A 27,708-nucleotide genomic window follows, 5' to 3' on the forward strand; every position below is an offset into this window, starting at 1 on the left:
GGATCCCCAAACTGGCACCTGGATCAGCTCCAGAGACAGCCAGCCAGCACCGCTCACCTCTGGGGGAGGGGCTTTAGACAGAATATAATGTAAGGTGTCCCAGCAACTGTGGAAGGCAGCTAGCCCTGGTTTCAGATCTTCACGGAGAGAGAAAATGCTCCTATATCTAGTCTGTCTGTCTGTCTGTATTAATTAATTATTAAGGTAGGCTCCACGCCCAGCATGGGGGTTGAACTCACAACCTGGAGATCAAGACCTGAGCTGAGATCAAGAGTCGGATGCTTAAATCACTGAGCCACCCAGGTGCCCCTCTAGTCTTTAGTTCTAATAATGACAACAAAAGAAACAGACGGCATGTACTGAGCACCTACTTCATAGCAGGCAACTGTGCAAGGTATTTAACTATATTACATTTTCTCCCACAAAAGTCCTATAAGATAGGGCTTGCAATTATGTACATTTTACAGGTGAAGGGACTAAGTCTCAGAGAGGTCATCTTGCTGAGACCACATAGCTGGTGAGTTTGCTCGACTCCACAGGCCATAGGACTTTCCATTAGGTCACACTCCCTCTTTTAAAATAAAGATACAGAATATTAAAAAAAACCTTTTTTAAAACATTTATTTATTATTGAGAGACAGAGAGAGACAGAGCATGAGCAGGGGAAGGGCAGACAGAGAGGGAGACACAGAATCAGAAGCAATCTCCAGGCTCTGAGCTGTCAGCACAGAGCCCGGAGTGGGGCTCGAACTCACAAACCGTGAGATCATGACCTGAGCCAAAGTTGGAAGCTTAACCGGCTGAGCTACCCAGGCGCCCCAATAAAGATACAGAATATAGGCACTAACATTTTATTCCTTAACTCATGCGGCTAATTTACCTTCTTTCTTTTCACCTATATTTTAAGGCCTTAATATTTCTCATGGTCTCTTGGGGAAGAAAAAGACTGCCCCAACTACCGGAGTTGAACTTTGAAATTCTCACTGGAAAAAATTCAAGGCCACAGGGTGGGAAGAAGCAATGCCGCTGATGGTCACAGGAGGGCGCCCTGGTCCCTCCATCAGCGGCTCTTTGCAAAGGCTGAGCCACAGGCTAGGTAGCTGGCCCCATTTCTTCTAACCCATGAGAACCCAGGCAGGCAAAAAGGAAGAGAGAGGGCACAGAGCCCAGATTCGGATATCTGAATGGGGAGGGAGAGGCGAAAGAGGGCAGAGAGAAGGGGGGTAGGGCAGACCGGAGTTAGGAACGACACCCAAACTTCAGAGGAAGAGGCAAGCTCCCCTAGAGCACTCCGGCGGGTAGAGCCACCCCAGCGCTTTCCCGTCCAGGCTCAGCAGAGAAGAAAAAGGTCCCTGAGGAGGGAAGCCAGTGACCTTTCCTTCCTGCCCTACTCCCAGGACAGCTCAGAACCCGAATGGCCTGAAGTTAATTACTATGGAAGAGCACTGGGCTGAGAACGTCCCCAAGCAGGAAACCACAAAGGGGAGCCGAAGCCTTTGAAGATGTTACTTGGCTTCTCTTCCTTATCATCAACCTGGACCCAGTGCGCCTGTTTATGGCAATTACCTCCATGTACTATTTCTTTCTTTATCTATTTCTTCATTTATATTGAGATACAATTCAAGTGCCATAACATTCCCCCCTTTAAAAGTGTACAGTGGGTTTTAGTATATTCACAAAGTTGCGCAACCGCCACCGCTGTCCAATTCCAGAAGTAGTAATTCTTGCTAATCAGCATGCTCCCGAGACAGGCCCTGCCACACCAGGGCTTTGAAGCCACTTGCTATAAGCATCTTCCTCTCTCAGCCACAGAGAGGACGAGAAGCTGCAAACAGGCCCGGCCTTCTAGCTTCAGAACTGGAAGGCCTGCAGCCTTCTGTCCAAGGCCATTCTGAACTATGACCATTAAGCAGCCTCTTCGAAGATGGGCAGCTGGGGAGGAGGGAGAGCACAGCCGTCACAGGGCATGGGACCATCGTGTGAGCGTGGCCGGCTCAGCCCTGTGTGCGCTCTGGTCTCAACCCTGGCTCTTCGGTGGGCTGAAAGTGACACCGGTCACGAGGGACCAGCAGGGTGGCTGGGAGAGGCAGACAGGGCAGGGGCTCTCTTTCTGAGGGACACGTGGCCGGATCCCAGCAGCATGTGCGCAGAGGACAGAGGGGCTTTCTGGATGGCAGGCCGTGTGACTGACTGCCAAAAAGGCCAACTGGATCTCAGCTTTCATGAACAGCAAAACCACCCCCCCGACTCTCAGCCAGAGACCTGAGGGTCCCTGGGGCTTCCTGGAAGCCTCCCTTGCTGGCCCCACAGCGGTCACTCACGAGGCCCTAGCAATCCCACCCTACCTAACGTGTCTCTTGAATCTGCTGACTGCCCCCCACCTCCACAGCCACCGCCGATGCCCACGTCTGTGTCTTTCTCGTGGGCTACTGGATGACCTGCCCAGCTTCCTGCAACGACCCTGGCCTCCTTCTACTTAAGTATCCACACTGTGGTCACAAAAACATTTGTTTTTAATGCGAATTTGGCCACTTTACAACTCTGTTTAAAGACCTTCACGGACTTCCCATTGACCTTAGAACAAGATCTGCCACTCTTACCCTGGCTTGCGAGTCCATGTGATCTGCTCCCGGTCTCCCGTCACCCCTCACCCCTCTGGATGCACTGGAGGCCACAGGAAGCCTCCCTCATTGCATTCCAGTCACACTGACCCTTACATTCTCCCTAGTGCTTCCTCCTTCCTCATGCCCTTCAGACAAGCCGGTCCTCCGACCTGTCATGCTCCGGGCCCTTCATGCCACCTTCCGCATACCTGATGCCCCCTCATTCTTCACATCATGGCCTCTAGAGCACATCTTTGGGAAGCCTTCTCCACTCCAGACTAGTTGGAGGTGGGCCTCCCTGCCACCAGCTTCCACGGGTCTCTGTGACCTCCTCCAGCTACTCATGTTTGTCTTTGGTCCCGGACTGTAAGATCCCCGGGTGATACCTGTTTCTCAGCATGTTGCTTGATTCCACGGTCTGGCATGTGCAGGGCCCATAGTAGGCACTCGGTAAAAATTTGGATAAATGGAGGAGAGGGGCCACTCTTTCCTTTTCCCTCACCAGGAGACACTGGGGCACTACATTCAGTTCTGGACAGTCCATTTAAGGGGAATAGGCTGGAGTCATGGAAGAGGGGGGCAGAGTGGTGGTGAGTCTATAACCTATGATATCAGACAAATGTCTGCATTTTGATCCTTTAGCTTAGAAGAGAACTAAGCAGGAAGGGCAGGCTGAGACCCGACTCTTAAGGCCTGCCTCTCAGCAGATGTCACAGGGATCGAAAGCTTGGTTCGAGAAGACCTCCAAACTGCTCAGTTCTGGGATTATGGCTGCTTTGTGAAGGAGTGAGCTGCCTGTTGCTAGAGATATTCAAGCAGAAGCCTGAAGGCTTGTACTTCCCAAAAGTATGAGAGAGTTCCTCTGGCTCTGACAAGTTGTGTCATCCCAACGGTGGACAGAACTAACAGCTTTTCCGTTAGCGCTGGTTCTGAAGTTTGCTGCTCGGAGGACTGTGGCTGCAGAAAAGTCTCAGAGACTTCTAGAAAGATGCTCTCAGGAGCATCATATGTTGCAGTGTCCATCTCCAAAGTAATGCTCTGACCCATGAACATTCTGGGTATCTGGCCCTGGAATCTTGGAAGAGCTGTGAAGAGGCAGGCGGGAGGCTACCGGTCTGTCTCTGCCTTTGGTCACAGGAACCACCCCAGGCTGTGGGCCCTCCGTCCCACAGGCAGCTCCTTCACCCTGAACTCAGCCGTGTCAACACTCCTAGGGGGCTCACGAAGGAAGCTCTTGGAAACGAGGTCATCCACATGTGCTGTTTTCCAGTTGACGGCACTTGGCTCCACACCCCTTCCTGCCAGAGGCCTCTGGCTAACGTGCCAGCTGCTCTGACACCTGGAGGAGCCGGGCAGCCACTGCTTCCAGGTGGAGCCAACAGGGCGCTGTTGCCAGCGAGAGTCTGTACAAATCTATCGGGTCACGGAAGGGTCCTTCGTCCAACAGCGAGAGGGACTGTGGGAGAGAAGTGAAGGCAGCCCGGTTCAGGTTGGCTTTGAGCAGAACCATGTGAAGGGTGGGGACAGGCAGGCAACTGGAATGAGGAGAGCACTTGGCAGGGCCAGAGCTAATCCCCAGGGGGCTGGCCCTTCTCTCCCTCCCTTGCTGACTTCCAACAGCTGGGATGGGCCGGCTGGCTGGGAGTTAAGTGGGTGCCAGGGAAGCAATAGCTTCCAGTCCGGTCTACCGACCTGCCAACTTTCTATTCACCCCCTGGGTCGGTGTCCCTGGACTGATGACATGGGCTGCACCCGTTTACCTATAGTGCTTGGTTAGCAGCCCTGGGATCAAATCCCAGCTCCACCACGCGCTGGCCACGTTATCTTTTCTCCCTGAGCTTCAGTGTCCTTGTCTGAAAAGAGGAGATAATCATAGTTCCTATTTTATGGGATCCTTGTGAAAAGTCCCTGTAATGATGTCCTGTGCTCAGTGTATGACGAACACTCACAACAAGGGTTAGTTGCTATCAATAAGTGTATTCTAGTTGGCTTAAGGTGCTGGAAGAACTCAAAATAGCAAGTAAAAATATAGCTCAGAGGAAGTAAGTGCTACCATCATCACCCCACCACGCAGAGGCTCTCAGGCGGAAGCCAGCTATCCAGTTTCGAGTCCACTTTGGGGGGAAGCCAGCCCTCGGCCAGGGCCAGAAAGAAGAGCCACCTTCCATGGCTGCTTTTCTTTTAGGAGGTCACATGACCAGGGTCTCTCAGGGGTGAAGTGAGTCCCGAAGCCTGTTGGGCTCACAGTGCACCTTGGGGGGCTGCCCTTTTGTATCTGGCTGTGAGTGAGGTTGAAGCCACATGCTGGCCACCTTCTGCAGGTGGGGGAAGAAGCTGCTGCCAAGGTTTCCTGGGATACTTCCTTAGGGTTGTGACACTTCCTCTTCTGGACTGTGTGGGATGCACCCCCATGCCGCACGAGCTGTCGCAGGTCCTGGCCCGCAGAGCAGCTTGGGAAGTCTGGGTCATTGCTCTCCCCTGGCTCCAGCCAGGGGTACCCCAAACCCCACCTGCTCTGTAGGGCCTAAGAAGCTGGATCCAGGGAGTGCAGACAACAAAACAACACAACAGGGGTGGCTGGGTGGCTCAGTTGGTTAAGTGTCTGACTCTTGGTTTTGGCGCAGGTCATAATCTTGCAGTTCGTGAGTTTGAGCCCCACGTCAGGCTTTGTGCTGACAGCTTAGAGCCTGGAGCCTGCGTCTCCCTCTCTCTCTGCCCTTCCCCTGTTCGTGCTCCGTCTCTCTCTATCTCTCAAAAATAAATAAACATTAAAACAACAACAACAAAATACCCCCCAACGACAATGGTTAATATTCATTAGGGTTTTACTGTGTCAGCAATATGTAGCCATCATTTCATTTCCTTCTCATATTAATCCTATGAGGTAAGATCAATGAATATTTTACTGAGAACACAGAGGTTCAGAAAGATTCAGAAACTTGGCCAAGGTTGCAGGTACAAGTGCAAGAGCTGTCATTCAAACGCAGGTCTCTCTGACTCTAATCGCAGCTGCACCTGGAAAGAAAAGGTAGGCTGTGTGCCTAGGAGCAGCAATCACACCTTCCTGCGGGTGCCGCTGTCCCTTCTCCCACCCCTGGAGGTGGTTAGCACCACACAGCATCTGCCCCCAGGAAGGCTGGAAGCTGAGGCCCCATGGCCTTCCCCCTGCAGACAGCTGGGAGGCCGAGCACAGCCACTCAAACCCCATATCCCAGCCCCTCCCAAGAAGCCTTATAGTTAGGGGAGAACTGTTCCTCGCTCTTAGGATAAAGACCAAATCCAGTGCACAGCCTTGAGAGGCCCTCATTTCCCCTTCTGGTCCCCAAACTCCTTAAACTCCAGAACCACTGGCTTCTCTAAGCTCCTCTGGGTCATCAGGTGAGAACCTGCTTCTTTTCCAGGCTGCCTATTTCCCCTAGACTGCTTTTTCACCCGCCACTCATCATTCCACCTGGGCCTTAAAAATGAAATATTTAAAACTTCAGAAAATTACACAGAACAACATAACAAACATCTATGTACCCCTAGCCAACTTCATCAAACCTTAACATTTTGCTATCTTTGCTTCAATTTTTAAACGCTTTGGAAAATATTACACATACCGTTCAAGCCACCTGTGCGCCCTCCCTCCTCCCATCCCCTTTACCCTCTTCCTCTGGAATCACCACTGAAACCTGGCGAGTTAGCATCCCTTTGCATGTTTTTTAATACTATATGAACTCACACAAATGCCTATATTCTTAAAATGTGATCTCGCTTTGTTTTGCTTGTTTTCAAGCTCTGTGTATCATTCTGGAACTTGATGTTTTGAGATATATCAGTGTTGGTGCACAGATTTCTTTGTTTTTTATCTATTTGTTTATTTTTAAATGTTTATTCATTTTTGAGAGAGAGAAAGAGAGACAGAGAACAAGGGACAGAGAGAGAGGGAGACAGAATCTGAAGCAGGCTCCAGGCTCTGAGCTGTCAGCACAGAGACCAATGAGGGGCTCGAACTCACGAACCGTGAGATCAGGACCTGAGCAAAAGTTGGACGCTTAACCAACTGAGCCACCCAGGTGCCCCTAGATTTCTGCCTGTATCTATTCCAGCTGCTGTGTAGCATTCCATGAATGGTATGAAGATACCACTCTTACCCTTTCCTCTGCAGAGGGATTTGCAGGGCGTTCCAATGGGAGCTATTATAAATAACACTGCATATTTCCTTGTAACCAGGGACACCTGTGAACTTTTTTAGATTTGCCTAAATTGCCCCAAAGGGATGGTACCAATTTATACTGCCACCAGCACTTTATAAGAGTCCCACATCCTCACCAACGCTGGGATTACCAGACTTCAAAATTTTTGTCATTTGATATGAAGTGGCATCTCAATTTCACTGGCATTTCCTTGATTACTACTGGGCTTGGGCATGAAAATATGCCCATATGTTTATTAGCTGTTAGAGTTTTCTGTGTATTGCCTGCTTATATCCTTGGGCTATTTTTCTACTGAGGTTCTTCATCTTTTCTTCATTGTATTGCAGTTCTTTAAAAAACTCTTTTTTGGAAGAAAAAATTCTGCAGGTCAATCTATTGTTAGATATACATATAAATCTCCTGGTCTCTCACTTGTCTTTCAATTTTGTTTGTGCTATCTTTGGTTGAACTGCAAATTTTAATTCTTGTTTTAAAATTAATTTAAAAAATTTTAATGTTTATTTTTGAGAGAGAGAGAGTGCATGCGTAAGTGGGGGAGGGGCAGAGCGAGAGGGAGACAGAGAATCCAAAGCAGGCTCCATGCTGTCAGCACAAAGCCTGATGTGGGGCTCGAACCTACAGACTGTAAGATCATGACTTGAGCCGAGGTTGGACACCAAACTGACTGAGCCACTCAGGCACCCCTAAAGTTTATTTATTTATTTTGAGAGAGAGAGGAAAGGAGGGAAGGGCAGAGAGAAAAGGAGAATCCCAAGCAGGCTCCACATGGTCATGCAGAACCCGATGCAGAACTCAAACCCACAAACTGGAAGATCATGACCTGAGCTAAAGCCAAAAGTCAAATGCTTAACTGACTGAGCCACCCAGGCGCCCCCTGAAAATTTTATTTTATTTTTTATTTATTTTTTTAAATATTTTTATTTATTTCTAGGAGAGAGAGACAGTGTGAAGAGGGGAGGGTCAGAGACAGAGGGAGACACAGACTCTGAAATAGGCTCTAGGCTCTGAGCTGGCAGTCAGCACAGAGCCCGATGCGGGGCTCGAACCCACGAACCACGAGATCATGACCTAAGTGAAAGTTGGACGCCTAACCGACTAAGCCACCCAGGCGACCCCCCTGAAAATTTTAATTCTTAACTCCCTGGTAGTCCCAGGGTTTAGGGACGGCAGTGGCTGGTGTTCAGCTTGCCATCAGGGAATTCTTGCTTTCTATCTGATAACTCTCCTTGCTCTAGAAAGTCAGTTCCATGGGGGGCAAGGACTATATTTCTTCACTGCTCTGTTCTGAGCACCTGGAAGGTACCTGCAATGAACTGAATGAGTAAATGCGTGTAATTTTGTTTGTGGTCAGGTTGATCAATCTTGTCCACTGGGCTTGGGCTTTTTGTATCTTAAGAATTCTTTTGCTACCTGTTGGCCATAAGTGTATTTTCCTCTATTATCTTTTAAGAGCATTTTAGTTTTGCATTTCATATTTAGGCCTGTCATCTATGTGAGATTGACTTCTGAATATGAAATTGACTTCTGAATACGAAGTAGGAATCTAACTCTATTTTTCCCTATGTGAATAACTAACTGCCACATCAATGCTTCTTGAATCACCCCTTTCCCTACTGCAGGGAGGATGCCAGAGCCTGTAGGCTAATCACAGGCAGTCAGTCATCTTTACTGACTTTTTGTTATGTGTGTATTAATTTCTGAGTGTTCTGAAGTGAAAAAGGCCAGAAATAGCTGCCTTAGGGGGCTGTGAAACTTCTTGTTTATTTTTTTTAAAAATCTGGTAATGATAATAATAATGCCCACATTATTTTAACAGCAAGAAACTATTACTATTAAATGTCTACAATGTGCTAATATTTATAAATATTTATAATATATACTTATATAAATATTTATAAACATATATTTGTAAGATATATATATATATTTCTTGTTGGTGTTGAAAGTTACACTACCCTCTGAGTGAGTTGGTGTCATTCCCCATTTTACAGATATGGACATAAGGCTTAGAGAAGTTATGAGAAATTCTCAAGGTCATCCAGTTAATAGGGCCCCAGTGGCACGTACATCCAGGTCTTTCCAATGTTATGATGCCTGTGCTTTTATAGGTCAGGGTGAATAGTACTACTTCTAACACTGAAAGTTTACTCTGTGCCAGGCATTGTTTTAAGCACCTTACGTAATTCTTCAATTATTACAACTATTATTATTTCCATTTGATAAATGAGGGGAATGAGGCTCAAAACAGAACTCTCCCAAGGGCACGAGCTGGTGAACTGTGAAGGCAGGATTTGAACTTGAGAAGTCTGGCTCCAATTGCCAGACACGGCAGTGTTCCTCACCTTCAGGAAAGCCTCCCGGTCCATGGAGGATGGAGAGAGAGATGCTGTGGTGATCACTTAGGGATATGAAATGTCTTGATGACCCCCACCACTGCAGGGATGTGCGAGGTGGAGGGCATCTGGGGTGAGGCCTGTCATGCGCTTTCCCGTCCTGCGCTTCCGGCTCACATCTGCTGCCCCAGGGCCTGGCTGCGGTGCTTGCAGCCCGTGAGTCAGGCACATGTGGAGACGCCATGCCCCCGAACAGGCTGTACTGTGCAGCTGCATGTGGATTACATTCTTCCATGCACACATCATCACAGCCTGGAGCCTCCTTCTGTGGCCTGTCCCCATACCTCAGGGACCTGAGCATAGTAAGCCCAGCCATGAGACAGGACAGCGTGAGGCCTCTTCCACAACAGTAACTGCCCTGAAGGCCTCACCACCCGCATTTGTGATTTTGATCAGAAGCCTGGCTTTGGGTGTGAGGAAGCTGGGATCTCGATCTTGGGGACAAAATAAGAATAGCTTAAACCATCAGAGAATGCTTTGGGGACAGAGACAAGTTTTGTACCCACACACCAGCTGGAGTGGAGTGGGCAAAGAATGGTATTGGGGAGGCAGGGCTGACACAAAGCCTCATACACAGGGAGCAAACTAACCTCCCCAGGTTCTGAATTCACCTCTAATTTCATAGCCAGTATCCTGAGGATTGCCCTAGGCCTTTCTGTTGTTTCTACCTGCATTCCCATAATCCCTCACACTGCTACCGGCATGGACTGGCTGCAGTGCTTCCTCCTCATATGGAGAGGTCTGAATTTTCTATCAAACAATAGGCCTCCTGGTGAGGAGGGAATAAGCTTTGCTTCTAGCCACAGCCAAGGGAATACCGCTCTCAAGTCTGTTGGTATAATTGTAAGAATCCATGCATTTTAGATGACTGTGTTACTTCTATTTTTAAAAAAATTTAAAATTTACATCCAAGTTAGTTAGCATATAGTGCAATAATGATTTCAGGAGTAGATTCCAGTGATTCATCCCTTATGCATAACACCCAGTACTCATCCTAGTAAGGGTCTTCCTCAATGCCCCTTACCCATTTAGCCCATCCCCCTCCCACAACCCCTCCAGCAACCTTCAATTTGTTCTCTGTATTTAAGAGTTTCTTATGTTTTGCCCTCCTCTTTGTTTTTATATTATTTTTGCTTCCCTTCCCTTATGTTCAACTATTTTGTATCTTAAATTCCACATACGAGTGAAGTCATATGATATTTGTCTTCCTCTGACTAATTTTGCTTAGCATAATACCCTCTTGTTCCATCCATGTAGTTGCAAATTGCAAGATTTCATTTTTTTTTTTTTCTGAGAGAAAGAGAGACCGCGTGAACAGGGGAGGGTCAGAGAGAGAGGGAGACACAGAATCCGAAGCAGGCTCCAGGCTCTGAGCTGGCAGTCAGCACAGAGCCCGACATGGGACTCGAACCCACGAACCGTGAGATCAGGACCTGAGCTGAAGTCGGATGCTTAACCGACTGAGCCACCCAGGTACCCCAAGATTTCATTCTTTTTGATTGCCAAGTAATACTCCATTGTCTATATATACCACATCTTCTTTATCCATTCATCAGTTGATGGACATTTGGGCTCTTTCCTTACTTTGGCTATTGTCAATACTGTTGCTATAAACATTGGAGTGCATGTGCCCCTTTGAAATAGCACACTTGTATGCCTTGAATAAATACCTATTAGTGCAATTGCTGGGTCGTAGGGTAGTTCTGTTTTTAACTTTTTGAGGAACCTCCATACTGTTTTCCAGAGTGGCTGCACCCGTTTGCATTCCCACCAGCAGTGCAAATATTTCTCTGCATTATTGCCAACATCTGTTGTTGCCTGAGTTGTTAATGTTCGCCATTCTGACTGGTGTGAGGTGGTATCTCATTGTGGTTTTGATTTGTATTTCCCTGATGATGAGTGATGTTGAATATTTTTTCATTGTGTCTGTTAGCCAGCTGGACATCTTCTTTGGAGAAGTGCCTATTCATGTCTTTTGCCCATTTCTTCACTAGATTATTAATTTTTGGGGTGTTAAGTTTGATAAGTTCTTTATAGATTTTGGATACTCTTTATCTGTCATTTGCCAGTATCTTCTCCCATTCCATTGGTTGCCTTTTAGTTTTGCTGCTTGTTGCCTTCACTGTGCAGAAGCTTTTTATTTTGATGAGGTCCCAATAGTTCATTCTTGGTGTTATTTGTATTCTAATCTTGAGTGCTTACACTTATCATATTGTTCAGAAGGGTCTGGAAGTTGGATGGGTCAAGTGCAAAGCTGTGGCTGCTAGGGGTTGAAAATCTTATAGAAGGTCACCCTCATTAACTTTCCACCTCCTTTTCAAGAAAGGAGGACAGTAGCTGTTCTGGAGTGACAGAAACCAAGGTGAGATGTTACAGAGTGGTGGCAGACAGTGAGTAGGGCCCAAGGGATCCTCTTCTAAACCCAATGTTAAGCTCCTTGAGGGGAAGGAATGGTATCTATTCATCACTGTATCCCTAGTGTGCGTAATCACTCCTGGAGGTCAAGACATAGTTAATTGAATGAAGTGCTGACATCTGCTACAACATGGGTGAGCCGTGAAAGCACTATGCCAAGTGAAAGAAGCTAGTCTTTCACATACTATATGATTCCTTTCATTTTAAATGTCTAGAATAGGTAAACTTATAGAGACAGAAAGTAGATTAGTGGTTGTCCAGGGCTGGGGAGGAGGGAGAGATTGAGGAGTAGTGGCTAAGGAGTGCAGGATTTCTTTTGGGGGTAATTAAAATGTTCTAAAATTGATTGTGCTGATGGATATGAATATACTCTGTGAATATACTAAAAGCCACTGAATTCTTCTTCTTTTTTTTTTTTAAGTAGGCTTCACACCCAGCACAGAGCCCAATGCAGGGCTTGAACTCATAACCCCGAGATCAAGACCTGAGCTGAGATCAAGAATTGGATGCTTAACCAAGTGAGCCACCCAGGTGCCCCAAAACCATTAAATTTTATTTATTTTTACTTATTTTTTCTTCTTAATTTTAGGGAGAGAGAATGTGAGCAGGGGAGAGGGTCAGAGGGAGAGAGAGATAAAGGATCTTAAGCAGTATGGAGCCTGATGCGCAGCTCGATCCCACAACCCTGGGATCATGACCTGAGTTGAAATCAAGAGTCAGATGCTTAACTGGCTGAGCCAATCCAGGCTCCCCAAGGCCACTGAATTTTATACTCTAAATGGGTGACGGGGTGCCTGGGGTGGCTTAGTCGGTTAAGCGTCCGACTTTTGCTTAGGTCATGATCTCGCGGTTCGTGGGTTCGAGCCCCGCGTCGGGCTCTGTGCTGACTGCCAGCNTCATTAAATGGGTGAATTACATGGCACGTGAATTGTTTCCCAAAAAGCTGTTAAAAAAATTATTTTAAGAAGGCTCAGCATGACCCTGAGATCAAGACCTGAGCTGAGATCAAGAGTTGGACGCTTAACAGATGGAGCCACCCAGGCGCCCCAAACTGTTAAAAATTTTTGATACGGGGCACCTGGGTGGCTTAGTCGGTTAAGCATCCGACTTTCGCTTAGGTCATGATCTCGTGGTTCGTGGGTTCGGGCCCCACGTTGGGCTCTGTGCTGACTGCCGGCTCAGAGCCTGGAGCCTGTTTCAGTCTGTGACACCCTCTCTCTTTGACCCTCCCCTGCTCACGCTGTCTCTCTCTCTCTCCTAGAAATAAATAAAACATTATAAAAAAATTTTTTTTGATGAATATATAAACGAATGAACAAATTGATGTAGGATAGAGTTGCTGATTTTTGTTCTTAGAGTTACTGAGAATCATGCACTATTAGAACCACGTAAAATGCCTGATAAGGGATGTCATTCATATGTTTATTCAATCGGGAGACAATGAGTGTGTAGCACGGATCTAGGTACTGGTCTGAGCAACAGTGATCCAGGAGCACGCAAGGCTGGTACAGAGTCTGCCTGCCTTCACGGAGCACATATACTTATACTTAGGGCTCCTTTTCTCTAGGAATTCTTTAGGTAGAGATCACAGCTGATTTTTATTATTCAGCTATGTAGAAATCCTAGTACAGTCTTTAAGAGATTTCCCCCCCAAATTTTGGGGCTGAATCTTTCTTAAAATGATCTGACCCCAGGGAGCACTATCATTGGAAATCTGAAGGTGACTCCAGGTGGCTGCTTTTAAATGACAAGTGATAACCTCCCACGTTTTATTTTCAACTATGGGAAAAAAAATGTCTATCTCCTTTGGGTAGCAGACAAGTTAAAATGATAAAAATCTGACCTGCTGCTTTTACCAGGGGCCAAGGGTCATTGGAAAAGGTAAGTATCCACTAGACAATGTGGGGAAGAAGATTTTGGTTGCACGATCACTAAACAAGTTTTGCACATGACCAGCAAAATCAGAGCACGAGCTATGAACTGCCCAACAGGCTGGCCGGGTGTGAGGCTGGTGTCTGTTGCTGCCACAGAGGGGCTGCTTGGCTCACTTCAGGGCTGAGGTGGTTCCTGGTGCAGTGTGGCCAGGGCAGCTGACCTGTCAATGGGTCAAACCCCCACACAGAAACTATTTCACAGAATGAGCAGGCAGGAGTGTGAGGCGGTTAAGGGCAAAGTCTCCAGATTCAGGCAGCCCTGGGTTCAGGTCATGCCTGTGCTACTTACAAGCTATCAGTAAATTCAGGCAACATACTTGACCTCTTTGAGCCTTAGTTTCCTCTTTTTCTTTGGTATTTTAAAAATTTTTTAATTTATTTTTTAAAAATTTACATCCAAGTTAGTTAGCATATAGTGCAACAATGATTTCAGGANCTTGAGTAAAATAGGAAGGTAACACATTTTATAAGGATTAAGTGAGGTAATTAAGGTAAATGAATTCAAATGAAACAAAGAAGGTAAATGCATTATGTATAAATCACAATGCAATACATTATGATTGAGGTTAAGATGGACATTAAAAAAATATTATTAAGACTTTACTTTTGGAGCGCCTGGGTGGCTCAGTCAGTTGGGCATCTGACTTTGGCTCAGGTCATGATCTCATAGTTCATGAGTCTGAGCCCCACATTGGGCTCTGTGCTGACAGCTCAGAGCCTGGAGCCTGTTTCGGATTCTGTGTCTCCCCTTCTCTTTCTGCCCCCTCTCCCTCTCTGTCTCTCTCTCAAAAATAAATAAACATTAAAAAATTTAATAAAAACCAAGACTTTACTTTTTAGAGCAGTTTTATGTTCACAGCAAAATGGACGGGGAGGTGCGGAGATTTACCACATGCTTCTGGTCCCACTCTTGCATAGCTTCCTCAGTATCAACTCTCTGCACTGCACTGAAGTGCAACATTTGTTACGATCTATGAAGCTACATTGACACAGCATGAACCCCCCCCAGCCCCACCCCATACTTCACATTACCCTTCATGTGTATTTTTGGGACCGATGTACAATGACACGTATCCAACGTATCCATCATGTATAGTATAATACATAGTATTTTCCTAAAAATCCTCTTTTCTGGCAATTTCAGACAACACAATTTTTGAAATTCTTCCATTTGCCACCTTAGCTCAAGTTGCATGTCAAATAAAAGGTAACTGAGGCACAGTCCAGCTGCCTCATTTACTTAAAAATGGGAATGACCATGAAACCAAACACAGAAGTAAGGGGCTTCTAAACTATTTCTGCCAAGACTTCCTGGTTCTGGACTAATCTTGAAAATCTTCTTTTAGCATAAATAATATCATTTATCCTTCTCTCAGTTGGACTTTATCGCCTCCATACCTTTCCAGTCTCCAACCTCAATCTACTCCTTCACTCACTGGTCACTGCCAACTCTTGCCCCTTCTTTTCTCAGAATATCTTCTAGAGATTTCTGTGTGTGTGTGTGTGTGTCTTCTTCTCCCCACCCCCAACTCTATCTGCAGACCCTAAGGCCCGCCCACAGAAACCACAAAGGATCATTTGGCTTCCCTTTGGAAAGGCAGAAAGTGAGTATTATGTTTTTGGGCAAATCCCAAATAGATCCCTCTCCAAATGCCAGTTTCTCTCTAATGGTTTTGTATTCTTCCTAATGGTTTGCTTGTTTGTTTGTATATATTTCAGGTTTCTCCAAGAAGCCCTGGCCCCTCAAGGGATGGGTTGGCTTCTAGAGGCTGGGAGACCTACCTGGCTGCTTTCTGTGTGAGCTCCAGCGGGAAATCCGGGCACAGCAGTTGCAGCAAACAGTGATATTCTCTCATGGTCAGCAAATCTGAAGTTGAAATGGAGAGGAACACATTAGGTCTCTGCGTGTGAAGTCACTGCTCTTCGTTTGGCCATTTCATGGGTTTCCGACCTAGTCTCAGTAGAGCTGCTCTTGTAAAGGTGAGTTAGTGTTCTGGGGGTGGTGGCCACTAACCTCTGGGAGTGAGGTTCTAAGATCAATGTTTCTGCAAAGTTTTTCCTGGGTGGAAGGTACCCAGCTATAGCATTTTGGCTACAGGAGCTTCCCTGGTTTCAAAAACGGTCAGGTGAGAAGGCAACAAGAGGGATACCTTGATCCACCTTCTTAGTTTGGCTTTTTCCTTGTGTATGAAAATCTACAAGAACGAATCATTTCAAAGCCGGTTAAATCTGAAATTCTCTGGCATGGTAGCGTTCACCACAAAATGCCCAAAGACCATCCACAGATATCTGGAAGCACTACTAAGGCAAACTCAGTCTTGCAATATATGGAGAAGAATACATCACAGCAACCCACAGACCTTATTACTCTGTCATCCAGTATTGCACAGGCTGGCTTCTTTTGGATGCCTGCACAAAAATCTGGTCATCCTATTATAGGAAGCCAAGACAAATGTTCAAGATATACAATCAAGGCAGCCAGATGACTCTTGATATGCAGAAGCAGTGCCCTGGGAGAGATGAGCCAGGATGAGGCTCTGCAGCCCAACAGAAAACCCAGAGATGCAAATCTCAGGGAGGTCTCTGGGCTCCCAAGGGAAGGGAAATACACTGATGTGTAAAGGTTGTTTTGTTATTGCATGTACCAAAGTGGAAGATTTTAGGTCAGCCAGGCAGCAGCAATCCACAAGTATTCTGTATACCAAAGCATTTCAAATATGGGAGGACAAGCTAATGGTAAAGCAAGAGCAGGCAACCTGGAAGCCATCCTAACTGGGAGAATGAGTGAGAGAAGGGAATCCAGAGGGCATGGCCACATTTGGGGAATGAAGATGATGATCACAGGCACTTGGTTTCTTTGGACCCAACTTAGCCCAAGCCACAGGAATCCAGATCTCCTGCCCTGCTAGTTTGGTTGATGCTTTTCCAAGATAAAAACCCCAAATCTCCAGGGACAGGCCTGGGTTCCTACTACTTTTTCATCAAAGCTCAATTCCAGGTGGGGGCAGAGAGTTAAACTAACCACACTGCCAAAGTTGGGGTCACCAAAGCAACAGGCTCAGTGCCAATGTAGGTCAAAGGATCAAGATGGCTTTTGTGGTCTTCATCTTGGCCACAGTGGGGTGTGCACTTTCCTCTCCTCACTCGCCTGACCTCAAGCACAGCCTGGTAGGAGGTTTTGCTCTTCAAGGGATGGAGTAAGAGCCACTCATGGTCTCACAGATTTAAGGTAAGGGGCAGGAAAGGTGAAGAAAGGGGAGAAAAGCTATTGAATCTAATGGATTCCCACATTATTCTCACTCCAGAACTCCCTGTACAAAGAGGAGTGATTTCTGGCAGGAAGTAAATACAGGCATACCTTGGAGATATTGTGGGTTTGGTTCAGATCACCGCAATAAAGCAAATATCTTAACAAAGTGAATCAAATGAATTTTTTGGTTTTCCAGTGCATGTAAAAGTTATGGTTACGCTAAGCTGCAATCTATTAAGTGTGCAATAGCATTATATCTTAAAAAAAAAGTACATGCCTTAGTTTAAAAATACTTTATTGCTAAAAAATGCTAACCATCATCTGGGCTTTCAGCAAGTTGTAATCACTGATTACAGATCACCACAACAATAATGAAAAGGTTTGAAATATTGTGAGAATTACCAACACATGACACAGAGACATGAAGTGAGCAAATGCTATTGGAAAAATGGCGCCAATCGACTTGCTCAATGCAGGGTTGCCACAAACCTTCAATTTGTAAAAAATGCAATATCAGCGAAGCACAAATATGCCTATAAAAGAAATTGCTATCTTTGAATCATCATTGCTTTCCTAGGCTAATTGGTGGATGTATCTGATATCATTCTTGGGGCGTCAAAATGTTTCACAGAAATTCACATTTGTCCCCCAAAGTTACCTACAAGATATCCTTGGGAAGATAAATAAGGTGAAGGAAAATGAGAAGCCTAGAGAACTGTGTAACTCCCATGCTGAATCAAGAAAGACAAGGTTGGATATCAATCTCAGCCTCCTGGTTTCCAGACTCTCAGCTCTCTTTAGGCTCTTGATGACATTCTAACTCATGTACTTCAAATAGTTGCTTCCAAAGACAGAAGGATGATTTACAAAACTCATTTTGTATTTCTCTAATGCAACAACAGCTGTTGGAAATACTAAATACATCAGATAACAGAATAAAGCTTGTTCACCACTTCTGGAACTTGACTTTCCCAAATGGAAAATGAGGAAGATAGTCAGAAAAAGAGATGAATGAAAATCTAGGCAAATAGAGAACTTTTGCCACCTTAATTGTAGAAGACAGCTTTTCTACTTCTACTAATGTAGTGGCTGGATAATATCAAAGCCAGATGATTTTGAGAGAGATGCATCTGCTACTTGGAGATGCTCCTCAGTTGAGCAGTGGGTATTTGGGAGAATAGCGAGTGGTCAAACTTGTTCCAAAATCAGAACACTGATGAGCAAATAGGAGCTTTCCCCTTCCTGTCTCTCAGGCTAGGGTTCAACCCTTCGCTCTGCAACCTACCAGTTGTGCAACCTTGGGCAAATTGCGCAATCTCTCTAAATCTCAGTTTCTCATCTATAAAATGGGAATGATGACACCTTTCAGGGTTGAAGTCAAGATTAAAAGAGATGATGTCTATGTAGTACTTAGGAGAATGTCTAGAACATATAGAAACACCAAATAATGGGGGGTATTTTAGTTTCGTTTTTAAATCCTGGGGGCAAAGATAGGAGAGAAGAGGAAGGTGTTTCCTGCTGAGTTTAAGTGCTTAAACACCTGCAGTCTGCCTTGAAATTCTCTGTCAGGTTGCCTGAGCCAAACAGGTTTTTAAATATTCTTTTGCAGTATTCCTTCATTTCGTAGTACCATGGGCCTCCTCAGTGCCAGGCACAGTATTATAGTGATGAACAAGCCAGCAGTCTTCTTAGCTCCGAGGCTTACACTCAGGCATTAGTTAACCCTAAATGCCTACTTTGGGCCCTCTAAGAGCTCTCCAAGATCTCAAAGGCCCTTTCAGGCAGTGCTTTGTGCCTCAGGAACAACGGGATGGAGACTGAATAGTCACTGAGCTTTGAATTAGCTCACTTAACCTTCACAACAACCTTATGAAGTAGAGTCCATTATTCCCAGCCCCACTTCACAGATAAGGACATGGAGGCTTAGGGAGGTGAAGTACAGTTGACCCTTGAACATTGTGGGGTTAGGGGCATGTATAACTTTTGACACCTCAGAAACTTAACTATTAATAGCCCACTGTTGACTAGAAGCCTTACTGATAACAGTCAATTAACTTATATTCTGTGTGTTATATGTATTTAAGTGCTATAGTCTTCTAATAAGGTAAGCTAGAGAAAAGAAAACAATATTAAGAAAAACATAAAGAAAATACATTTATATTATTGTATTGGAAAAACCAAACCAAACCAAACCAAAACATATATAAAGGGACCTGTGCAGTTCAAACCCATGTTGTTTAAGGGCTGACTGTCATCTGGTGAGTGACAAAAGAAGGGTCCAGAGCCTGGGGGGACATGGCTTCCCAGAATAAGATCTGAGGCTGGGAGGGAAAGATGGGGTCTGAAGCCTGGGTGGGATTAATAATAATATTAACAGCCTACATTTGTAAAGCACTGTTCTTGCAAGGGCTTTTCCTATGTCGTCTCATTTAATTTTCACTATGGCTATCCCCATTTCACAGACACAAGAACTCGGATCACGCACACCTAAGAGGTAGACCTGGAATTCAGACTCAGGCAGTCTGGCTCCAGCGTTTACCCAACTAACATTTTCAGCACCTTGATCTTATCAACCATAATGTGTGAAGGCTTAAGAGCTTGTTTTTCCCTCCAAACAAACTGCGGGAACTAAATAGCTCCAGGTGAACTGGATCAAGGAGACAATTCAAGCGAATTGGGATTTTTTTCATGCAAGAAATTTAGTCTGAAAGGTCTAATTACTGTCAACAGGAAAGGCTGCAGCTCCAGCAGTCTGTGCCGGGCCACAGGCCACGGGAGGGCGGGGCATGAGTGCACCTGTGCTCGCCGCCATTTCTCGTCCCCGCCCACCTGCCAGCCGCTCTTCGCTCTTCCCCGGCAGGTGCAGGGAAGGTAAGTGGTGTGTACCGGCAGACTGCCTTCTCTAAAGGAACCCCACACCCCCAACTAGGAAAGCATCAGCCAGCAGGTCCTGAAAGTTTAAAGGCAAAGGCACAATGTTGGTATAAAATCAACATTAGAACATTCTCCATAAACTGGTGCTTCTCTTTTTGTAGGTGGTCAGAGCTGTTACACACTCTTATTCTCGACATTGTAACAGTTCCAGACTGTGTGCCTGGCTCTGGACCAGAGGCTTTCACATCGGTCCTCTCCTCTCCAGAGGCGACACAGTGTAGCACGGTGGCTCCTAGCATAAACTTCAGAGTTATCCTGCCTGGGTCAAAATCCCAACTTTGCCACTGATTTCAAATTACTTGACCATTAAGCGCTCTGTGCCTCAGTTTCCCCATCTATAACATGAAGATAGTGACAGTATCACCATCATACAGTTGTTGTGAGTTAATGTAAAGGGCTTCGAACAATGGTTCATCAAAAGTGCTCTGTTAGTATTTGACACTAGCTCCAAAGGCCCTGCGAGTTCTACCAGCAGGTGAGATCCAGCTGGTTTATGGAGGACTTGACTTCTGATGGTAGGATTGCTCACACCAGGTGACTGACGGGCTTTCTATCGAAGTTAAACATACAGATACCCGCAGGCGGGCCACATGAAACTGGGCAGGGCAGTTGTATGAGTGCAGAGCCCAGACTTTGTAATCAGACAACCTTGCTTCAAAGCCTGGCTCCACTACTTAACCACCAGTATAATTTGGACAAGTTACATAACTTCTCTGAACTTTGGTTTCCTCTTAGAAATGTGAATGACCACAGTACCTACCTCGTGGATTGTTGTAAAAACCAAATGAGGCAATTTAAATATAAGGCACCTTTCTGAAAAATGATTGAAGTGCCGAAGAAGTGATAGGATTACTTTATAATTATTAACTGATTAAAACTTAAAGTCCTAAAATTAAGAAATCTTTAGACTTAAAGCCCTTAGCACAATGCCTGGCACACACAAGTAAATATTTGTTGAAGGAATGAATAAACACATGCATTGCATAGAGCCCCAGAGGAAAATTCAGAGGGAGAGATTTCTGGTCACTGTGTGAACACAGAGGTGGAGACTCCCCGGCACAGGAGGCATGTCTACAAGTGTAAGGGGACATCAGGAGATGCTGAGAGCCGTGAAGTGCTGAAAATGGGAAACGTCCTGTTTGGTAGGTACCACAACCCTCAGCGAACACAGTAGGTCCTGGCTGGTGGACTTCACTCCACTTGCTTGCTGACTCCTGGCACACCTTCTTTATCAATATTAAATTGTCAGCTTGGATATTTGTTTTCATAAGAATATATCACCAATTTTACCATGAAAACCAGGGGAAGCCCAAGGTTTACTTCATACTAATTCACTTTACTACTGTTACAACTCTAGCATGAATACTGTAGTTTTCAAGATAACCAGCCCCTGGCTTAGAATATTCTTTTGTTGGTTATCTCCACTCTAATCTAGGGGGTGATAGGTGAGGTTGCTTTGACTAAGAATATTACTCTAATCAGAAATTGCTGATGCCCAATAATCAAGGGCTAACTTGTTCGCGCCTCCTTTTTTGGAAAGGGAGGATGAAAATCTTCTCTTGTCTTTTCTCCATCTGGTCTGCCTTCTTGCTAAATTCCTGCTCTGTGGGGGCAGCTTAGTCACCTCTACATCCTCCTCAAAGACCACCCCGTGTGCCCACACATTTGCTCAGGAAGAACTGTGGTGGTGTGTGGTTGTAGACTCGGATGCCTCTGCTCCTCCTGGGAAATGGTGCCCTTTCCAGGGTCAGAGTGGTGTCATCAAAGGAGACCAGTGGTGGGTGCCTGGGTGGCTCAGTTGGTTCAGAGTCCTGAATTTGGCTTGGGTCATGATCTCACAGTTTGTGGATTCAAGAACCGTGTTGGGCTCTGTGCTGACAGCTCAGAGCCTGGAGCCTGCTTTGGATTCTGTGTCTCCCTCTCTCTCTGCCCCTCCCCTGCTTGTGTACGCGTGCTCTCTCTCAAAAATAAATAAACAAACATTAAAATAAACTAGGTCCAGACAGAAAGAACTAGTGCCATATCTTTGTCCATCCCTGAGAGAAAGCCTTCCTCAAAGCCAAAATCAAGCTTTTTTAGCTCCAAAAGGATGGGGGATGAAATGGGGTTTAGTCTGAATTTGTTTCTGTGAGTGCCGACAAATGTTGATGGCTGGGGGAGCTAGTGCTAGGACCAGAGCTACAGATAATGAAATGTTACTGAGCCTCGGGGAATCCCAGTAGACTGAACAACCTCTAGTTGGTGGGCTGCATAATCTCAATAGGTGGCCACAGAGGCCAGAGAACACCACAGCCCATGAGTGGACTCTCCAATTTTCAGTTGCGATTGTTTTTATGTTCTGTTCTGCAGGGCTTGTGAATGCTCATTCTAAATGACACTCACCCTCAGCCAGTCTGCTCTGCCAAGAGATGCTCGGAAGGACATGGATAGTTTGGGGCATGACCACACAGCCCCTTCCTAACCCCCAGTGCACTGAGGCTTTGGTACCAGTCCGCAGCTGAGTAAATACTACTCGGGGCTAGTCTGCGAGGCGGGGGATGGGAGTGGAGGAGAGCAGGGAGGAGAGAAGAGGAAGGAGGCAACACATGTGACAGCCTCACTCCCCACGTAGCATGTGGTCCCACAAGTCACAGGAAGACTGCTGACATCCTAGAGCTATGTTCCTGTCAAGCAAACCCCAGAAGGAGAGCAGGCTGTGTTCTTAAACTTTATCTCTTTTGAGAGCACTGTGTTTTATATTACAAATGGAGGGAAATCATAATTAGTTCACTGAAAAGGAAATGATTTCACAAAAGGAATGAGAAGCACTGGCTTCCATTGACACCTGTGGGGTGAAGTAGTTGGGCCTTTATTATTAACCCCATCCGTTGCAGGCTCATTATTCCCCAGAGCATGTTCAGTGTATTTAAACAGAGGCTGAAAGATGGACTCTCACTCTTTCTTTCTTTCTTTCTTCCTCCCTCCCTCCCTCCCTCCCTCCCTCCCTCCCTCCTTTCTTTCTTTCTTTCTTTCTTTCTTTCTTTCTTTCTTTCTTTCTTTCTTTCTTTCTTTCTTTCTTTCTTTCTTTCTTTCTTTCTTTTTTCTTCCTCCCTCCCTCCCTCCCTCCCTCCCTCCCTCCCTTCTTTCTTTCTTTCTTTCTTTCTTTCTTTCTTTCTTTCTTTCTTTCTTTATGACTGAGCCCAGCATCAAATGATTATTTCTGTTTGACCAGTATACGCGTTCTGGGCAAAGTATTAAATCAGACATGGTGACAATTGCATGGCAATTTTTTGAATGAACAAGAGAAACTCCCCAGGAATTGTTCATATTATCAAAGATTTAAAGAAATCTTTAATGAGCATTTCTAATCAGGGTCTGAAAATTCTGCAGGGATCATGTCTGGCATATCATGGCAATCTGGTCTGGTGCTTAGGCTGACCGTCGCCGTCCTTAGCTCTCAGAGAGGCACTGACCCAGAGGCCTGGTCTTATATGACAAGGACCCCACACACCACGGGAGACCATCTTTTCTGTCCACCATGATGGCGCTGTTGGGAGTTCAAGGACCAGGACACTGTCTTATCTTTGATGACACGAACCACAGCAGAGGTCGCACATGCCCAGGACGGGCAGCCATATGGCGCTGAGGGAGGAGGCACCAGTGCCAGAAGAAAAGAAAGCGTCTCTCCAGCAGCAGCAGGGCCAGCTATTCTGGCACAAGCACAGTCTCCTGACAATTTATTGAGGAAATGGGAGGCAGCTTTGGACACCAAAATGTGGAGCAGGATCTTGGCACCATAAGCTCTCAGAGGGCCCAGCGGCTCATCAGGGAAGTTATTTCAAGCTTAGTATCTAAATCCATTCACATTCTTAAAAACTGTTTATTTATTTATTTTGTGGGAGAGAGAGAGAGAGAGTGTGAGCGGGGGGTGGGGTGGGGTGGGGGGGACAGAGGGAGGAGGGAGAGAATCCCAAGCAGGCTCTGGGCTGCCAGTGCAGAGCCTGCCCAGGGACTAGATCTCTTGAACTGTGAGATCATGACCTGAGTTGAAATCAAGAGTCAGATGCTTTTCAAGAGTCGGACGCTTAACTGACTGAGCCATCCATGTGCCCTTACCCATTCACATTTTAATTCAGAGACCGATGTCCAGCTCTACCAGGTATTGCTACTTTTTTTTTTTTACTTTTTTTAAATGTTTATTTATTTTTGAAAGAGAAAGAGACAGAATGCGAGTGGGAGGAGGGGCAGAGTGAGGGAGACACAGAATCCAAAGCAGGCTCCAGGCTCTGAGCTGTCAGCACAGAGCCCAACGTGGGGCTTGAACCCACAGACTGTGAGATCATGACCTGAGCCAAAGTCAGCCACTTAATGGACTGAGCCACCAAGGCGGCTCCAGGTGTTGCCACTTCATACTTTTGTTTGGAAACAGGGGGATAGGAAATGCCCTTTGATATAGAGACTTTAGAGCCAAGGTGTAATTCTTATCCAGGAAGAAGCAAGTGCTGTTGCAAAAGCCTGTGACCCAAACCTGTTCTTACCTGGACAGAAATGGTTAAGGAGGCATAAGAGCTAAGGTGGAGGCGGCACTTGCGGCCCTCCTCATGGTAACTGGCGGTGAGAGGAAACATCCTGCCCTCTCAGTGGCAGCATATCTGGAAAATGTCACTCAACCTTTGAAAAAGAGCCAGTATTTTAAACTTTCTCACATTGGGTTTTAACGACCAGAATGAGGGTTTTCATTCTGGAGGAAGGAAAGGTCTATTCTCCCACAGAGGCAGGTTATAATATAGAGAAGAGAACTCAGCCTGAGTTCTGCAAAGAACTAACCACAACATTCTGGGCACAACTCTTCTGGGCCTCCATCCTGTCACCTTTAAATAAGAAAGATGTGGTATGTGAGGGTTGAACAAAAATTTTAAACAGATATACTTTTTTTCGGTGGAAATCTTATAAGGAACCTCAGTGCAAAACAGATAAAAGCAAAACCTTCCCTACCTGACTTTCTCCTCAGTAGCCCTCACGGAGGCTAGAGGTGCGACGGACGAAGTGGCTGGGAGAGAAGGCCTGAGACATTGCTTTAAAATTCGAGAGCTCTACTGAGGATGGTTTGAAAAGCCCTGGCTCTAACCCCTAAGTGGGTCTTACGCCTGCTTAAATAGTAAGGCCTCCTAGATCAGCCAACGGGGATCCAAATCCTGGTTCTTCGGCTAACTAGCCACTTAGAAATGAGAGTGAACATTAATACTAATACTAACGATAATAACAGTAGGAACGATACTGCTATGAGTCAGGAAGAATCTTTGAGGGGATTAAAATAGATGATTTAGAAAAGAGAGAGAGAGATTAGTAGCTGCCGAGCATTACATAACGAATACACACGTTGAGTCACTATGCTGTACTCCTGAAGCTCTGGAACTAATGTCACATTGGGTGTCAACTGTAAGCAAATAAGTAAATAAAAATAACATAAAAAAGAGAGCTAGTGAATTTAAAGTGCCAGTATTTGGCCCGGGTAAGTATTCGATAAACAGTACCTGCTCTGGTTACCACGCTCCTGCTTTTGAGGCACACAGGTGGGATGCACAACAAAAGGCACAATTCATCCAAGTTCAAGCTCAAGCCAGTGGGTGGCTAAAACAATCCTAGTCCTTATCGCATGATTATTTTATCTTGCCTTTGTTCTTATTGATGGGAGAATAACAGCCTTCCTGCCCCAAGGCAGGTGCACACGACTTTCCTTGAGAGCCAGTGCGTTGCCAATCCTGTCATCTCACTAAGGGAAGTACTGATGAGTCATATTTATAGAGAGACTGTATAATCATGCAAACCATTTTCAAACGCATTATCATTTTTGATCCCCATAAGGACCTTGACAGGCGGGGAGAAGAAAATGGTATTATTCCCATTTTTACAAACAAGGAAGATGAATCTCAGTAAGGGGCAGAATCACCAGGTAAATGGTAGAGCCACGATCTAATCAAGCCTTCTCTCACCAGGTCAGGGCCTCTTCCACTACACAGGCCAGTTCCTTACAATGTCCTTTCTTTCTTGCTATAGGGTCCCTGGCACTTCAGCCCACTTTTCTTTCTTCTATGGATGAAAAGCACCTGGCATAGTAAATTCCATAATGAGAGTGCAGTAAACGTTTGCTGCAACTGCTGTTATTGTTATTATTACTGTTAATATTTCAAGCAGCTACCAGCTAGCTCATCTCTTTCTATCCTCCTTCTATACTGGCTCCAGGGTCAGATGTGGTCTCCCTGGCTCCCAGTTCCCTTGCTGCCCCTAAAACAAACTGACAGACTCTTTCTGGTTCAGGTGACTTGCTGTTGATCTCTATAAGAAAACAGAGAAGGAACAACAAAAATAAGAAACATTTTTAAGCCATTATAGGCCCGTGTCTGCAATTTTAATAGGACTAAACACAGATTAGCAGAAGTATATTTAATGTACACTCAAAAAATACTTCCAACTGCCTTTTTCCTTTCCAATTTAAAATCAGGCTGACAGTTGGGATGGAATTTTATTATTATTATTATTTACTTAAAAAATTTTTTTTGGGTAATCTCTATGCCCAACTTGGGGCATGAACTCACAACCCTGAGATCAAGAGTCACATGCTCTGCTGACTGAGCCAGCCAGGTGCCCCTGGGATGGAATTAAAAAAAAAAAAGATCAGCAAAACTGATGACTTGTCTGAGAAAGCAAGCCACAGAAAACAAAAACCAACAACAAGTATTTCTCTGGGCTTTCCACTGTCCAAAGTAGCCATAGAATAAATAGGAAGTGGAACAGATTATGCATTTGATTTGCTTAAAATGCATTTCCTTCTCTTCTAAATAAATATAAAAAGAAACAGTGGCTAACAGAGTTACTCACTAAAAGTGAGCTGAACCAAGACAGACTAAAAATAAAAAAACAATCTAAGTCCCCGGTTCTCGATGATTGTGTGAGTAGAGGAAGGCCCATTGCCAGCACGTAGGCGTGTTTATAAAGACCACAGCCTGTTCTCTCGTCAGAATCCACTAACTTCCACCAATGATGATGGATTTATGGCTACCCATCAACTAAAAAAATAGACTTAAGAAACAAAAACAGCAAGAACCAGAAAGAAGGGTGGATACAGATAAACACATACATCTCTTCAGATGAATCCACCTTTGTCTTTCCTGCTGCTTTCTGTCTTTTGTGGGCATATATAATGTACCCTATCTATAATTATATGTATATGTGTGGGTAAGAGAAAGAGGCGGCTAGAGACAGAAGAGTGGTTGACTTTTTTTGGGACTGGAGATGGGATGGGAAAGGAAATTGACGTTAGCAGTTACTGTTTCTTAAAGCCATCAGCTTTGTTTTTCAAAGTATGGTTTTCCTGTTAAAAGATTCTTTGCCTGTAATGTGAATGAATCACTCATCTTATTTTAATAAAAATGTGAACCAAATGATAGCGGCTCTGCGTCCTGGGAAATGACACAATGGCTAGGCTTTCTGGACCCTGATCCTTATCTTTCAGTGGGCCTGGCAGGCATACAAAAAGAAAGGAAAAAGATGAAAAATATCCCAGTGGCATCAAAGTATGAACCCAACCAATTTCTTTCATGTACCAGTATTCTAAAAAACAAAGTCTGATCTTACTCACTGGGGTTTGGACAAGGTACCTGGCTTCCTCATTGATGAGAGGCCTTCAATCAGACACCAGCTCTTTCTGTCTCAGTTTCCTCTTCTGTCATGCCTCATGTCTAAATGATCAGGGTGGATTAGATGAAGTTAAATCTACTTTAAAGGATGTAAAATTGCGCGCCCTTTTGAGCTCTTGAATTTTGTCACCTTCATGTATATAACCCACTTGAAAAATTAAGAAAACAAAAGTATAAGCTCCAGGAAGACATCAAAGAGTCTTAAGAAAAAAAAAGCATTACCATTCAGAGGTGTGTGTGTATATATATATATATATATATATATATATATACATAAAATGCAAACATTTTGTCTCAGTAATCC

The 27,708-nt window shown here is 45.2% G+C and overlaps 1 protein-coding gene across 2 annotated transcripts in view; it reads right to left on the bottom strand.

The window, feature by feature from the left end:
* The window catches only part of CSTPP1 (centriolar satellite-associated tubulin polyglutamylase complex regulator 1), a 197,601-nt gene that overhangs the window by 9,433 nt on the left and 160,460 nt on the right, over nt 1-27,708 (bottom strand). For both annotated transcript variants that reach the window (XM_077767387.1, XM_077767386.1), the window contains exon 4: nt 15,327-15,411. In XM_077767387.1, coding sequence (XP_077623513.1) covers nt 15,327-15,411 — 85 coding nt within the window. The remainder of the gene's footprint in view (nt 1-15,326; nt 15,412-27,708) is intronic.

Source organism: Crocuta crocuta, unplaced genomic scaffold (genome assembly GCF_008692635.1).
Source record: "Crocuta crocuta isolate KB4526 unplaced genomic scaffold, BGI_CrCroc_1.0 scaffold330, whole genome shotgun sequence".
Classification (NCBI taxonomy): domain Eukaryota; kingdom Metazoa; phylum Chordata; class Mammalia; order Carnivora; family Hyaenidae; genus Crocuta; species Crocuta crocuta.